Raw genomic sequence first — 17,970 nt, 5'->3', positions numbered from 1 at the left:
GCAGCTATGGAAAACATTTCCTCGAAAAATTAAAAATGGAACTACCATATTACATGATTCCAGCTAGCTAGATCTAAAGGAGGAAGTTAGCTATATTGTCCACCTCTTACAAGCCAAAATACTTATAAGGTCATAGAGCATGGTCACCAAATTATATTTCTCATTATGGATATAAAGAACTAAGGCTGGGGTTTATTTAAAAAAAATGTTCTCTGAGATTCTTCTCTCTCCCTAAACCATGGTAAGTTCATTTACACTGGTAAATTCCACATCATCATCCTCTCTTAACTCCAGCCAGAGGTTTCCTACTACTCAGAGCAGACATTCCTACTTGAATACCTGTCATATCCAGAACTGAGAACATCCTCCCTCAAATTATGATCCTCCTCCCAAATGCCTTATTTTTATACTTTCATGTTAACTTTCTCCTAGTCTAAATTTTTCTGTACTTTAGAATCAGGGAACAACCTTTCTTTTCATTAGCACATCAGAAACTAGTTAAAACCACATGGACCCTGTGTCTGCATTTAACAAGAATGACCACTAGACTGCATTGTTGTCTTATCCGGTCAGACAGGAGAAGGATAAAGCTGTGTTACCAATTAGCACTAACTCACCAAGATAAGCTGCACTAGTATCACTTATCTAGAAAAATACATATGGATAAACATGTAACTGTGTATTTGAAAAATTAAGTTATAAAAGTAACAGAAAATAATTCATATTTTACATAAAATACTCACCATCACAATTAGTTAAAATACTTAAATATAACCACCATGAAGTTAAATTTTTGAAATTAAGTCTACTTTAAAAAGGCCAAATATTAGGCAAATACTATACACTTAAAACATTTCTGTGAAATATCATACCTAACATTACGTCTTTAAGATTTAAACATCTAACATATGCAAAGTATATTATTAAAATGCACATAATTTATCTGCATCAAAACACAAATATATCTAATAAGTAATACTATTCATCTGGACTCTTTTAGCTCTCTCTTAATATACAAATGCATTCCTTTTCTCCAAAACACAGCAGCTGGGAATGAAAGAAAAGATTTCAAATGATCATTTTCTCATCATATTCCATCATCTTTTCATCAGTTTGTCCCAGCTTTTCTTTGAGCCCCATTCTTTTACAAGAGGTCTCTTTTTAGATCAATCCATATTTCCATAATCCACACTGCTGTTTCCTCCTCTTCTCCCCAGGGTGGACTAACCCCCACACCCAGAACTATGGCTTACAACTGTCATTAAGCCTTATAACAATAACAAGATAACAAAAGAACGGGTGGGGATGAGGCTCGCTGGTACCATATGTTGATCAAGTTCAATATTTTCAGCTAATACGTAATATTTTTTAAACTTAAAAATCTTAATAGTGAAGTGCCTTCATATCCACTTCTCCCCAATTGTACTTCAGGCTTAAATTTTAAACATTAATGAGCAACCTGGCAATTCTTCAAGAGCTTACTTATTAATAATGTATGAAAGGGGGAGGGAAAAACAGAAATCACCAAACAGAAAGGTGAGGTGGCAATTCATGGATAGGTGTTCATTTTGCACCCACAAGCCCTACCTATTCCTTAAAAAAAAAAATCTCTAAAAGTCATTTTTTAAACAGGATGCAGTTAAAGTAAGCAAGATTGTTTCCAAGTAATATATTCCATGTGACTTAATAATGAATTTATGCCAATTTTGAAAAGACTTTATCTTCCACCAAGTAACATTTTAAAATGTTACTGTTATTGTTTCTGTCCTTTGTTTCTTAGTTAAGTAATTTTAACTTCTTTCTAATCTAAGGATAAACAAAACTTTGAAATGTAAAATTTTTAACTGGCAGAGACTTAGATGTCATCATATACTTATTTTCTTTCTCGTAACTTTGGAAGAATTGCTTCTAATTTGTCACCTTGCAAAAATAATTTCTCCGTTCTGTTTCTCTCAAAGACTCAGAACCCTTTATAGCACTAAATTCCAATTTTACTTTTGCCAAATGTTTACTGCTAAATAAAGAATAAGCTTTTGTGAAAACACATTTCTTTCCATCTGCATCATCTATTATTATTTAATTTCTATAGGTTGCTGAGTAATTTCAGACCTTCCAGGTTTGGCCTGAATCATCTATTAGTTAAAACATAATATTTTCACTGCCATAAAAATATATATATAAACCTCACCTCTAAGAACACATTAAAGTAAAATCTTTTCACCCTTCAACAGAAAATGAAGTTCATTATATAGGGGTTTTCAAATATAATTTTATTACCTAAAATGTATGCAGAAATATTCTTTTCAATAAGAGTTTGCTAGATGACACGGTTCTGTTGTCCAGCAAATACCTCAGCTATAAAGCAAAATTTTCTAAAGTAACTATGTTTTTCCAAATTAATTTCCCTGTTTGTAGTAAAATTTTAAAATTAACAGTAGAAAATATAAAAAACCGCATGCAGGTAAAATAAAAATATGATCATATTTTGCCTTGAGATTCCTAACACTGTACCTGCAAAAGAAAAAAATCTATTAATAGTCTACATAAAGATGGACAGAAAGATACAATTATGATGACCATCTTAGATTTATTTTCACATACTTGCCCATAAGCTTGCCCCTTACAGTGTTTCAGTCTGACTTTTTTAGTCATAAGAATATACCAAAAAGATAACAAGAAACAATTGATATTTTAGGGTAAGTAAAATAGATCACTGATACAATTTTTGCAATATGAAACAAAAGAAACAATGATATAATTATAATTCTCTTACATTTACCTATCATCTCTTTACAAAATTGTGTTTCACTAGAAAATAAGAAATCAATTTACCTCAGAAATGTATGTTCATATATAATATATATACTCATGGGGGTAGTGAGGTAAAAATTTACTATCACACATGAAAAAGTTGTTCAAGACATTTCATTTTTTTCCATTTAGAAAAACAATAGTTAATATAGAAGGCAATTAAATTTCTTTTCTGCGTCTGATGTAATCAATTGGTAGTTAAAAATGACAGAATCAAGCCCAAACAAGGGAAAAAAAAAATCCAGTCTTTTAGAAATCCACAATCATTCAAATATTTATTTCGAAAGTATTAGAATTCAATAAATTATTTCTGAATAATGTATATCTTCTACATGACTGATGCAAGAAGCAAAATTATAAGATGCCCAGGTATCAATGTACTTCAATTTCCAATCATGAAAAACTTTAATAATTCTCATCAAATCCCTTTTAAATAAAGAAAAAAATATTTTTTAAAAATATGAATGTGTAAACATTTTTTTAATTTAAAAAAAGGCACTCTTTCTAAACCATGCAGACCAACCATTAGACACTGCAGAACATAAAAAGAAAATTGTAAACAGTGCTGAGAGCATTTTGGATTCAGTATGAGCTAACTAAATGGCTGCCTGCAGTTATAAAAGGCCTATAAAGATACAGCTGATGGGTGAAATTAAAAATGCTGAGCTATTACAGTATGATTCATAATTTTTTACCACTATTCACTCTTAGAATTGCAGTTCAAGCTGTTTCCAGATAATTTCTACCAAGATTTGCTTAATAGAATTTTTATTACTGTTGGCATTAAAAATAATCATGTGACATATGCACTTTTCTAAAGCATTTCTAAATGCCGTTTTATCACCCAGCATGAACACATACTACGTTGCTGATATATATTAATTTTTTTTCCCCTTATACAGAAATGAGGGGTGGGAGAAGAACACTCAAGTCAGGGACTTGTCATGAACAGTTAGTTAGGGACCCACTAAACCTTCACGAGGCCCAGCTCCTCTGCTAAGCCACTTCTTTCCATTCATGCTTTGATGAATCCCTAATTGTATGTGTCTAACACCAGTTTTAAATCTTTCTAAATCTAAGGTGGCCCACCAATCTTAAATCCATCCCTCTTAGTACATTACCTTTCCTCCTATTTTTCCAAGAAAATTAAGATAACCCATCATGAGTTTAATTCAACTTCCTCTGACCTATCACTCATTCAATTAGCTACTCGAAAAACATTTATTCATATCTTACAACGTGCCAGCCACTCTACTAGACGTGGAGACTGAAAAATGAGAAGATTTTGTCTCTTTTCCTTCAAGAAACATTCACACAGCAAAAAAGAAAAAAAAGGGACCATAACAACAGAATGCAGAGGTGTCTATAAGAGGCTATGGAAGTACAGAGGAGTTGCCTTGGAGGCTCAGGAAAACCTTCAAAGAAGAATTAATTTTCAAACTGAGATTTAAGAACAGGATCCGTATCACTCCGCACTCACAGAAATTGATTCAAGAAAGATAACAAACTTCAACCTAAGACATGAAACCATAAGAATTCTAGAAGAAAATGCTGGAAAAACTACTCTAGATATTGGCCTACGCAAAGAATTTATGAAGAAGACCGCAAGGGCAATCACACCAACAACAAAAAAATAAATAAATGGGACTTGATTAAGTTAAAAGGCTTCTGCACAGCCGAGGAAACAATCAACAGAGTAAACAGACAACCTACAGAACAGGAGAAAATATACGCATGCTACACATCTGATAAAGGGCTAATAAGCAGAATCTACAAATAACTCAAGCAAATCAGAAAGAAAAAAAGCAAACAACCTCATTAAAAAGTGGGCAAAGACTGGGTGCTGCAATGGCTCACGCCTGTAATCCTAGCACTCTGGGAGGCCGAGGCAGGAGGATTGCTTGAGCTCAGGAGTTTGAGACCAGCCTGAGCAAGAGCGAGACTCCCGTCTCTACTAAAAACAGAAAAAAAATAGCTGGACAACTAAAAATATATAGAAAAAATTAGCCGGGCATGGTGGCACATGCCTGTAGTCCCAGCTACTCGGGAGGCTGAGGCAGGAGGATCGCTTGAGCCAGGGAGTTTGAGGTTGCTGTGAGCTAGGTTGGCACCAGGGCACCCTGGGTGACAGAGTGAGACTGTCTCTCAAAACAAAAAAAAAAAAGGGGTGGGGAGCACAAAAGACATGAACAGAAGCTTTTCAAAAGAAGACAGACTAATGGCCAATAAACATATGAAAAAATGCTCAGTGTCACTAATCATCAGAGAAATGCAAATCAAAACCACAATGAGATATCACCTAACCCCAGTGAGAATGGCTTTTACCAAAAAGTCCCAAAACAATAGATGCTGGCATGGATGTGTAGAGAAAGGAGGACTTCTATACTGTTGGTGGGACTGCAAACTTGTGCGACTTCTATGGAAAACAGTATGGAGATTCCTCAGAGAACTAAAAGGAGAACTACCATTTGATCCAGCAATCCCACAACTGGGTGTTTACACAAAGGAAAAACAGTCATTTTATCAAGAAGACACTTGCACTAGAATGTTTGTTGCAGCACAGTTCACAATTGCAAGGATGTGGAACCAACCCAAGTGCCCATCAATACACGAGTAGATTAATAAAATGTGGTAGATGCATACCATGGAGTACTGCTCAGTCATAAAAGAAAAATGAATTATTACCTCTTGCAACAATCTACATGGAACTGGAGACCATTCTCCTAAATGAAGTATCATGAGAATGGAAAACAAACACCACATGTACTCACTATTAAATCGGAACTAACCAATGAGCACTCATGTGCACAGGTGGAAGTACAACCAAATAGAAATCACACAGGTGGGAGAGGCACAGAGAGGATGGGTGAAATCACACCTAATGGATACAATGCACACTATCTGGGTGATGGGCACACTTATAACTTTGACTCAAGCAGTATAGAAGCAATCCATGTAACCAAAACACCTATACCCTCCATAATATTCTGAAATAAAAAATACTACTAAAACTAGAAAATTTTTATAAAAATTTAAAAAGCAAAAAGAAAACAAAAAAAAGTAAACTAGACCACACAAAATAAGAAGCAAAATGGAAAATAGAAGTAAAAACAGAAATGCCACAAAAAAAAGAAACAAGACCTAAGAAAAGACAGCGATAGTGTGTGAAGGAAGTCTGACCACGCCCTTCCATCTGCTGAATGCCGACCCCAGCGCTTCCCACAGACCCTAACTTCTCCAGCAAATCCCATAAAGGGGCTATTATGTCACTCATAGCAGGGGATACTTTTCTGAGAGCAAAAACCATATGACTGACAAGATTGGGTCTCCTACCCAAAGCTTTGGTTTGGCTTCTTGTAAGGTACAGACGTGAATATACACATTGGGAACGTGATGTCTTGATGGATTTGGAACTAACTGTTTACAACTAACTGTTTCTGTGCTTGGGGCGGTCCCAGGACAGAAAAGTGACCCACTACACGGGGAGCCCAACACGTGGGGATCCACCCTTTCAGTGCCTGGCAGTTTCACTCAGGTGCCTGGGCTTGTATTGGTAGCGACCTTTCAGGCTGGATAGAGGCATGTCCTACCCAGAGGAAAGAAAGGAGCATCTAAGGTCACCAGAATCCTTCTGGAGGATCCCACTCTGAGATGCGCTCCTACCAGGAGTGACAGGGCCTTCGCCCAGCTCCTGCACACGGACAGGAACAGCCCTCGGATGACACTGGGGTGATGGGCAGCACCAGCCCAGGGAGAGAGCCCAGGCAGATGGAGAGCAACATGCTGGTGATGGAGGCCGAGGACAGACAGCTACAGAGACAGCTCAGCAGCTCCTCCTCCTACAGCGAGGACGTCAGCAGACACCCACTGTCAGCAGGACCCAGGAGCACACTCCACGGAGCCCTGGACATCTTGCCAGAGTGATAACAGACCCTCCTTTGTAGCAGAGGTAACCCAGCAAGCAAACAGAGCCCTACACCTGGAATAGAAATTGCATGCATCCTGGAATTGATACAGGACGCCCATCTGCAGTGTGGTAAGATAGTGCTGCTTGCCCTCCTCGGGATAAGGGCAGCCCTGTGGAAGCAGGTTTAAGTTAATCCCCCAAGAAATAGTTTATGAGAGACCCTTCCTAGCATCCCCAGGTAAGTGTGGTACTATAACCACGAGTGAAAGAAAAGAGCACAGCAACGCGTCACATGAGGGGGTGAGGCACCACCAGCATACAGCAGTCGGCCTCTTTCGGGTCCCTGCCCAGCTGGAAGCAGAGTAGTGGAGGGACCCTAGGAAGTGCCTGTAACAACTCGCACCTCGTTAGAATCGTCAGGGGCGAAACCTTGGGTCCATCACACCAAAGTAAAGAGGTGCAGCCCACAGTGGAAGGGCCAGCCTTAGGGGATCTACAGTATCTGTTGAACAAAAAGAAAAAAATGAAAATGTTGCCATTTTTGCTAGAAGAGAAAAAAAGACTACACTAGGGGCAACTGTGGCAGAGAAACACAACTAAGGATGTGTTTTTGGCTTTCAAAGAAAAAGAATAGTTTGCCCTAAAGCAGCAGTTCTTGGAATTTGCTTTCTTTTTTACTTTTTTTTAACCTCTGAATTATTAAGGACCCTGAAGAGCCAATGTTTATGTATAACTATTAAAATTTATTATATGAGAAATTAAACCTGGTAAGTTTTTTAAAGAGGTGTGGATTCACTCGATAATGGCAATCATGAATTCATTGGATGTTAACACAAATAACATAAATATGATGGTGATGATGAAATTGGTTTTGACCTTGCAGACCTGAGATCTGTCTCAAAGTGTCAGTTTGTTCTCAAACATGAGCACACAATAAAACACAATGTGATTTTTGTCTTGTTTAATAATATCTGACTCTGAAAAGAAGCTATGAAAATTGCTTAAGTTCATTTGATTCTGTTGGGCTTGCTTCCTGGCTTTACTGATTAATGCCTTTGCCTGCAACATGAAAGGTTATTCTTACCTCTGTGGCATTCCTCAAATTTGAATATGCATAGCCTGGTATTTTCTTAGATGGCAAACACACTCTATTTTTCTCAAATTCCTAAAGCCCCCTCTTACCATTCACATGGATTATTCAACATTTCCTGAAGTGACAAAAATCAAACTCATTATCCTCTCATTACTCTGCTCTGCTCTGCCCCCACAAAATAAACTTTTTCATGCAATCTCTTTTTTCTTCCTTATACTTATCTTCTTCTCCATTCCTAACGTAACCAACTCCTTCAGATCCATCTTACCTCTCAGTTGAACACTGCAAGAGCCACCTAATTTATCTAGCAGTCTCCTATACCATATCTTTTAAGAAAGTAAAGCTATAGATAAAAATAAGAAAATATTGACAATTCAAATTCTATATGTATATGATTTCAGCTATTACTACGACAAACAGAACTGATCTTTTATTTACAGCTGTTACACTTACTTCTAAGTAAACAAAAATAATAAGAGTGTATTCAACAAGGATTTTGTATTGTCAAGTTTTTTTAATGGGGAAATTTTTAATGTTTTCAAATATATATTCCATAGATAAATTAAAAGAATGTAAAAATATGTTGAAATTTTAAACATCCAGTCCCTATAAAGTTTCAATAAAAGGGCTTCTTCATCACCCATCTACTTGGTAATTTTAAGATTCTTCTTTATATTCTGCACATACGCCCTTTTTTTCTCACAGTTGATCAAGAAAAAATATAGCTACTCGTGTGTAGTAGTAGTACCAGCTGCAGCATCAGCAAGAGTAGTAATTCTAATACTCCAATTTTAAATTTTTTTAAAAAAATTATGTGGTTCCAACCTGGTCTCCAAAGTCCTCTGGGAATTTCCACAAAACCACAGGATCTGTAAATAATTGACACACATCATTAAACAGAGGCAAAAGAACACATTTAAAGCAACAGTCCTGGTTAAATACTCTTAAAATTGTCAAAGCTACTTTAATTATAATTTTTAAATTTCTCTTGAAACATTTACAGTTGATGAGGTTCACTTCTTTTCCTTGATCAAGTTAAATATGTTGATCTTTTAAGGGTTTTAATGACCTTTGAAATAGAACAAATGAAATTAATAACTTAGGTCATCAAAAACCATTACTGGGCCAGGCGCGGTGGCTCACACCTGTAATACTAGCACTCTGGGAGGCCGAGGCGGGTGGATCGCTCAAGGTCAGGAGTTCGAGACCAGCCTGAGCAAGAGTGAGACCCCGTCTCTACTAAAAATAGAAAGAAATTATCTGGCCAACTAAAATATATATAGAAAAAATTAGCCGGGCATTGTGGCACATGCCTGTAGTCCCAGCTACTCGGGAGGCTGAGACAGGAGGATCTCTTAAGCCCAAGAGTTTGAGGTTGCTGTGAGCTAGGCTGACGCCACGGCACTCACTCTAGCCTGAGCAACAAAGCAAGACTCTGTCTCAAAAAAAAAAAAAAAAAAAAAAAAATTACTGTATTTCTTTTAGCAACTCACTTTTTTATTTACATGTCTTAAAGATTCTGAACTTTGAATTTTCAATTTTAACTATGCTTACAAAAATATTGGTTTTAATTTGAAAAGAAAATTTTAAATGCGGTAAACATGTAATCAAATACATTATAGCCCTCAGGGACCAGACTAAAATATACAGCTTAAATTTCCATTTAAAATCCCCAATAAAAATTTATAAAAATTGTAATAATGTTTGCTTCATATTGGCTTTAAGAATCCTAGACTTTGCAGTAATAGGTGAGTTGGCAAGCAGGTACAAGGCAGCCTATTTAAAATACAGTTGATATTTGCAGGACATTTCAGAGAAATTTTTCTCATATATCTAGTAATTTGGTAATTTATATAAATCAATATTGCTTTACAAATATTCACATCAGCTTTTTGTTTTCTTTATTTCTCAAAATATTTCCCTTCTGTGTAGCATAATAAAGTGAAGTTTTAGTTGTAATAATCACTAATAAATATTTTGGTCATATACTTTTTTAATTTTGTCAAAAACTTTTGAATACTTAAAATATCTCTAAAAGGATAGTGTTTAATAATAAATTACTTCTGACAAAAACCTTTGAAAGCCCAAGATAAAATATGAACAACAAATACGACCTATATGACAGGGTTCGAACTCCACTCCAAGTAAAAGGCCCTGGTGGGCAAAGATCCATCACTCCAGGTACTCAATCAACAGAAATCTACAGCTTATTTCTACTGCTCCAGATTGCTTTTTAAGAAATATAATTTAAGGATGTATAATTTCAAAAGTTTTAATTCCAAGCCTCGATAAATGTCTAGCAACATTTTTAGCATGAGCTAGTTCCTCTTGTGTTTTTATTTAACAGAATATTTTTCAAATATTTTAACTTAAAAAGAAAAAAAAGCATGCTTTCTATAATTAAACTTTTTACTTATTAAGGAGTAAAAAGTTTCCATAAAAGTTAATATAAATAAATCATTTAAAACATCTCATATGAAAATAATGTATTACAAATTTATAAAGGTAATATTAAATGATTATGTCCTCATGTAAAACAAAATGTTTCCATTGCTAAAATAAATGTGAAATGCATTATTCATCACCTTAAAATACTCAAACATTAATGTCCCGTGGATAACTATGTTCCCAGTTGGAAAAAATATACATATGTGGTAATTTTACAAAAATGGTAGCTAAGATCTTAATCTCATAAAACAAAAGTATATGATGGAATCTCCATCAAATATGAAACAAAAGTTATTACCTTGATAAATTAATACAACAACAAATAGCCATGTAAACAAATCATCATGCAGAAATGTCGCATAATGTTCTCATAAACAATGGAATTAAGAGCTTTCACTGTGAATATTTCAAACATCCCTTCTAAACAACCTCAACTTTGTAGTTTTCCTTTGAGAAAATGTTTGTGACAAGTTTCTTACATGTTGCTATGCAGCCCTTACCGTCTGCCCTGTATTGTTTGCAGCATTTACCTAAATGTTTTCCTGTCTCGCTTTTCCTCATCTCTTACTCCACCAGTTTTTTCTGTATACTCTGCTTTTCCACAGAGGGAAAACAAGTAAGTACATGAAAATAGCATCTACTAGTTTCATCACAAACTGGAAAATATCCTTTTTCTTTTCATTAAATGAATTTTATCCTTTAGCACTCAAAACTTTATTATAATCATGTGCATCCATATTTTGAGATGGATTAACTTGGTTCCTGCCTCTGTGATTAGATTTAGAGCACATCTGACACATCTTTGTGGCAACTTTTCAGAAGTACTGCAAAGGAAGACACAAAAGAGCTCTGAAAAAAATAATCCGATTCGACAACTTTATGCACAAAGACTGAATTTTCTGTTCCCTGAGGATTACTTTCCAGATACTCGATCTGATCTGGCAATGTTAGGTCCATTTTATGCTGATTTTATGGGTGAAAGGATGAGAACCACTGGTGGGGATCATGGCAGTCAGTGACGACCAACGCACACTGGGTTTCCTGCTTGCCAACGTCCACCAGGAATTCTAAAGAGACTCCACGTCTGAATTTTTAAAAAAACTTTGCTGCCAGCAATCTAGAAACCAAGTAATGATAAAAGTAACAATATGTAACTTCATTTTGACATAAATATAATTTCTTATTTTAATAAGAAATGTTACACTGTAGTAAAAAAAAAATATACAAATTTTTATTAAATCAGCAAATTTGGAAGGTGAATATTTAAAGTATGACTTGTGTGCCACCATTACAAAGATTTCAAATCCATTAAGGCTTTCTTAAAATGTAAAGTAAGATAAATTCAGCAGTATTTTATTTTCTTTCCCAATCAGATATTTCACATTTTCTGGCCCTTAATTAAAAACAAAAATTAAAATTACTTAGAATACTAGTGTGATTCTACTTCACTACAAAATTACCCAGGAAGAAGTTTCTAAATTTTCATAAGTGAGTATTTACTTAATTCTGTAGAATTGAATGATGAATTAAATATACAGTATCTTTTAAATTAAACATTTGTAAAATTGCAATTCAGAGACTACTTTTGAAAAGGTAGAAATGTATACTATTAGTGTTTTGCATGATTATAGCTTTCTGTATTTGATTTACCTACATTGTAGAATCAGAACTTTAGTATGAAGAAATTAAAGTCAAAACAATGAGGAGTTTGTCTTAGCCATATAGTTAGCTAATGTCAGAGCCTGGAGCTTTCTTAATTGAGATGTAGAAAACACTTACTTTAAATAATTTCCAATAATTCATACATTTTTGTGGCATATTTAACTTAAGTTCAATTTATTTCATTGAAAAATCTACATAGTACTAAAGAAACAGGAAAAGTCCCTGCCCTGCAATGACCTACAACACCCATGAAAAGAAATCTAGTTGTTCTTCAAAGCACTGTCTTAAGCAAGGTTATCAGGTAGAAACATTTCAACTCCACTTGAAAAGTCACTGGCTTAATAATGTCAAAAAACATGACTAATGAAGGAATGAGGTCTTCTGAACATAAATGAGCAGAAATCATTAAAGAAAATGTGTGATTTTTGTTCTTTCACCTATAGGGATATAATGGTGAACCAAGCAGAGTCCTTACCACTCACTCATAGGAAAGAGGAGCATCAAAAGCATATAATGCAGTGAAATTTAATGCATTTTATGATACTAGCTGCCCAGGATGCTGCAGGAGCACATGATAACGAAACCTAACCTAATTCAGAGAATCACTACAACACTTCAGAAGGAAAGGACAGGTAAACTGACACTTAGGTTAGACAAGAAAACGATGATTGTGCTATATAGCGGGCAAGGGAAAATGTTACCGAGTGGAGGACCAGTATGCGTGAAGTCTTGGAGGTTAGAAGAAAACAGAACACATTCTAGAAAATGAAAAAATCTAATGTATCTGGAAGGTAGACTGGGAGGGAGACAACGTCAAGAGATGAAGCCGGATTGGCAAGGAAAGCCACCGAAGCAGACATGGCATAAACCAGGTGAGGAAGAACCACCAGAAAGGTACGGAGAATGCAGCTGGAGCGTGTGTTGCCATGAAGTCAAGGGAAGAGAGTGCATCTAAAAGAAATCCTCAAAAAATGCTGCAAACATTGAAAACTGACGACTGAAGAACTGCAACTATATTTAAAAACATAAAGCCACAGTCAGATGGGCTTCAATTAAAGGCAGGAAGAAGGATGCAGATTTAAGATCATGAAAGAGTGTCAGGAAAGAGAGACTGTGTATGGAGGCAATTTATTTAAGAAAGGCTATAAAACGCAGAAGAAAGTAAAGGTAGGTAGAAAGGTTAAGCTCGACAGATTTGTTGTTGTTTTTTAATGTTAGACGGGCACAGACTTGCACATGCTTAAAGGCTGACAGGAAGTAATGAGCCAGCAGAGCACCAGTGACAGAAAGAGCCCAAGATCCCCGAGAACACAGCCAGGGCTGGAACCCTGGTCAAGACGGTGAGACGAGCCTTAGACAGAAGCTGGAGGACGTGGGCCATTGTTACAGGAAAAAGAGAAGAGAAAGCCGTAAATCTGTTGTGGTACAAAAATAGGAGTTTTGTGTAAAAGTTGCTAATTTTTTTGTTTAGTAGGAAGCTCTCTGAAGCAAAGCTCTCTGCTAAGAGAGGTTGTTGGAGGTTTCAAAAGGAGGTGTGAACAGCTGTCTCAGGCAATGAGGAGTAAGCTATTTAGGTGCAGGTCCAACCTGGCATTTAACGGCAACCAAGTGGGATTTCCTCCTCCTCCTCATCATCCAATGGCCTAGACAGAAAATATAACTGGTGGATTCAGTCAGGGTTAAGGTTTCCATCAGTCATGTGTGATGGAAAGAGAATTTGAATAGAATAGTTATAGATATGAATTACTTATCTAAAGCTAATCAAGTAATTTTTTCCCATAAAATCTATTAATACTATATGTTATACCAAACATGCAAACACATATAAAAACAGCATATTTTCAATTGAAGATGTACTACATATATATGAAGACTGCAGGATTGAGAAATAAGATGAAATAAATAAATGGAAGCCTAAGTAGAATTATGAAATTAGGCAGCTTAAGTTCTGGTCTTCTACCTATGAAAAATACAATGCTTTCCGTCTGTGATCAGATGCGAGTATTGAAAAATAGGGAATCAATTTCCTTCTCCACCCTCTTCTCTAAGTTGATCTTAAAAGAACAGTGCCTCAGCTGCTTATCCAAGTATACTGTGTAACTATCATTTTCTACATGTGCTATTATATGAAAAAGACTGAAAAGCATCGAGTTTAATAACTACAGTTAAAATTATAATTTTTATTACATATGCCAAAATAGTTTTCAAACCCATTAATCATTATAATTTTATATTCAGCCTGATTGCAAAAAAGGATTTCAGGAAGTATCTCACTCAATCATTTAGGGCCACAAATGACCTTGGCGAAGCCAGAGAGCCAGAGAACCAACACCATGCCATTTTTCCTTGGCACATACCCCAGCAAAACATAGACTTACAGCATTGATGGAAAAATATCACTCATTCTGACAAAGCAGTAATAAAAAGCTTTACTGATCCAACAAAAAAAAAAATCCACAGTATTACAGATTGCACATTACAAATGTTAAGACTACAATCAGCAGTGAAAATAAAAACAAATTCACTGCTGAAAAATCTTAAATTCAGACTACAAATGATCTTGATAAAACATAACCAGATGTGTGTACAAATTATTTTAAAGCTAATATATAGATGATAATATAGAATTTCAGTATCTTTTTAAAGGTTTAGTTCAGCAGTTCTCAAACTTTAGCTTGCAACAGATATGTCTACACATCCACATTGTTGAGTCCTACTCACAGAACTTCTGAGGTTGGTCTGAGAAAATGCATTTCTAACATGTTCCCAGGTGATACTGATACTACTGGTCTAAGCACCACACTTAGCTAACAGCATAGATCATGTATCTCTCGCAACGATTGCCATTAATGTGTCACGTTAAGGAATATTTCCTGATTGTAAATATTCTTTCTAATATGGCAATAAACAATTAAAAATTCACTTTATTACATATTTTATTTGACAATAGGTAGATCTTCACAGGGCCAAGAACCACCACGAACCAGAGCAATTACAGCAGAAAATATTTTTAGAAAGAAAAACACTACCAAAATGTTTTTAAAACCCTTGCTGTGCTAATAAGTCTACTAATAGGATAATTCTACTTCCATATTCCAAGGAAAATAATTTTATTTCAAAATTCAGTGTTTTATGACACTGGACCTATATAATTGATGGAGAACTTTAGTTGTGTCTACATAAAGATATACTGTCTATTCATTTCATCTATATATGCCACAGACACATTGACAGTCCATATCTAAACAAAACAGACATCCTTCTGTACCTGTCCATGTCAGATACGTGAGGAAATATTTTTTGCTGTGCTTTCTTACAATGCTTTGCTCTGTAGAATTTAAGCAATTAAGTTCCAATTTGAACAACAGAAGGGTAAATGCACAGTAAGTATATCTGTGAATGTAAAAAAATTTAAGGCTTTTGTTTAATTATTTTGTATTTTCACAAAAAGGTTCATTATGTATGGATAGAATCTTAGAATTTTCTGAATGAGAAAGGACCTTAAAGGTACTTTTTACCGCTCGGACTTAGGAAAGTTATATTTTATCCTGCATTTCTGGAGCTAGTAACTATTGAAGTCAAGACTGGAATCCAGGTATCCCAGCTTCTAGCACGACATCCTATCTGAAACATGCTGCTACACGTACAGCATCACACAAATAAACGCAGTTTGCTCTGGTTGGTTATCTTTGACTTTAATGGTCATTCACTGGACAGTAGTTTACATTCACACTTAATTATCTACAAGAAGATATTTTCAGCAAAACAAATATTTAATTTTTTTTTTTTGTAAAACAATGGCCTAAACCTTACAGACTTCCTCTGAGCAATACTTGGAAATCTGTATATGAAGAAAACTTGAAAAGAATATTAATAGTACTCAAATCAATATCCTCTCGATCTGGAATTAAAATAATTCTTCATATAATCATGTTAAGTTTGACTTACATGCACAAAAACCTTATAGAAATGAAAACATTATTTCAAGATCTTTTATTTTATAACCAGTTGCAAAAACAGATCACACTTCTATTTGTTGCTTTACATAATGTACACGTTTAAAAGCAAGCAAATTTGGAAATTTGTCCATTTCTTCATCATCCTAAAAATGTACATAAGCAGTGGCAGAAATAAAATCTAATGTAATGATCCCATTGTGATTATCTTCATTCTAAAGAGTCATCTGGAAAATCAAACTACTTCTACTACTGTAAAATAATTTTGGTGCTTTTGAAATGCAAACCATAGAAACAACTTAATGGATAATTGTAGTCGTTCTAAATGTTTCTCCCTAGAATAACCTAAAATTAGCATCACAACTCAAAATAAGGAAGCTCTTTTTGCTCATAGATTAGCAAATTCTAACTAAGGTAATGAAAATGAAACTTCAAAGAACCTTATATAATCTATAGCATGTTAGATATATCATTTTACTACTTCCATTCCTTTTAAATAAGACCTATTATAATAAAATGAAAACTCTCATCAATCACCTGATAGAGTAATTCCAAACTTAACCAAACAGGGCTAATGGGTGAGAATTGAATTGAAAACACCTTGACAAAGAAAGCAATTTCTTTTCTTCGCACTCCTCTGAAGCTGTGGGTGATCATGGTAATCGAACCATCAACAGTGAGGGGCCATCTGTCCCAAGGGCCCTTAGTGAGAGTTAAAAAAAAAAATCAACAACAAAAAAGGGAAAGAAATGCTGTTCCACAGATGTTCAATTTTGATTAATCTATGACAAGGAACTTACAACTGAGAATCAATGTTTTGACGTTTTTCAGGTATCAATCATTAAAAGCCAACACAAAGTTTTTATAAGAACACAGGGGAAAAAGAAGTTAATAGGTTGCTTGCAGAAAGATGATCTGTCATACAAAACCTGATATACCTTTTAGTCAGCTAAGATGTGCATCATATCCTAAAGCAACAGCTTTTATTATGATTCCCTTAAAGAGGAAAGAAGACAAGAGGCCATGTTTTAATTTAGCATGAGACAGTGTTTTTTAATAATTCTTCCTACAACTATGTGATTAAATAAAAAGACATGTATTTTTATTCACAATACTCCTTATATTTAACTCTTTGAACTAAAACATTTTAAAGAAACACAGCCTTAGCGTGAAACTTCAGAAATGTAAAAGTAACTGAACCTCTCATAAAGCAGTTTCATTTTATTCATAACATTTAATTTTCATATTAAACCAAAAAATAATTCTGTGTAGAAATGCAAACTTAGTGAACGCTTTTCCTGTTTGACATAAGGACAGTTTGAAATGCAACAGACTCCTGGCACTCCTAAATATAACACACAGTTTCAATAATTTGGAAATAAGCTAAAATTTATGAGTAGAATCATACCAACTATTAAAATGACTCAAAGTTTACTTCGATGAAAATATGTGTAAGGTACATTAATAACTACTAAAAATATTTTAAAATTAACTTTAAAGTGAAAATACAATAAAAGAAAATATTAAAGAACCAAATTAAGCCATGTGTCATTTCTTTCAGAATACATCCAAGTTAGGATCAAATTAAATGTAGAATATACTTAGGACTCAACAAATAAATTCACTAAGAGATTTACTGTAAATGCAATAACTACTTATCTTATTTATCTTTTTATCTACAAAGCCTAGGAATTGATTTTGTAATCCCAGAGAGATCTCATATCAGGCACAGGACAGGGCCAAATACAAATGTCCTCTGGAAGAAGAAATACTCAACCCAGGTCTTGGCCAAACATAAATTTGCAATTCAAAATTACTATAGAAAATCTAAACATCTGTGATTATAACCCATCAGAAACTACAGAATTAAAATATTAATTTTGTTTTGCTCCTGCCTCAAAGGCTTTTGATAGTAAAGTTATCTGAAACAACATATATAATAAAAATTTTAAAATGTTTAAAAAAGAAAATAAGGATACCAAGCATGAACAAACAATAAGACATTTTTTAAAGACACATTTTGAAAACAGGAACTTCAAAAAATATAATTTTTGAAATTAAAAGCTCAACGGATAGAATAAACACCAAATCTT

The 17,970-nt window shown here is 34.6% G+C and overlaps 1 protein-coding gene across 3 annotated transcripts in view; it reads right to left on the bottom strand.

The window, feature by feature from the left end:
• DENND1B (DENN domain containing 1B) overlaps positions 1 to 17,970 on the bottom strand; it is a 174,200-nt gene that overhangs the window by 119,611 nt on the left and 36,619 nt on the right. For all 3 annotated transcript variants that reach the window (XM_069459325.1, XM_069459324.1, XM_069459326.1), the window contains exon 3: positions 8,637 to 8,680. In XM_069459325.1, the coding sequence (XP_069315426.1) occupies positions 8,637 to 8,680 (44 nt within the window). The remainder of the gene's footprint in view (positions 1 to 8,636; positions 8,681 to 17,970) is intronic.

This window comes from Eulemur rufifrons, chromosome 27 (genome assembly GCF_041146395.1).
Source record: "Eulemur rufifrons isolate Redbay chromosome 27, OSU_ERuf_1, whole genome shotgun sequence".
NCBI lineage: Eukaryota > Metazoa > Chordata > Mammalia > Primates > Lemuridae > Eulemur > Eulemur rufifrons.
This window is presented reverse-complemented; position numbering and strand designations above follow the sequence as displayed.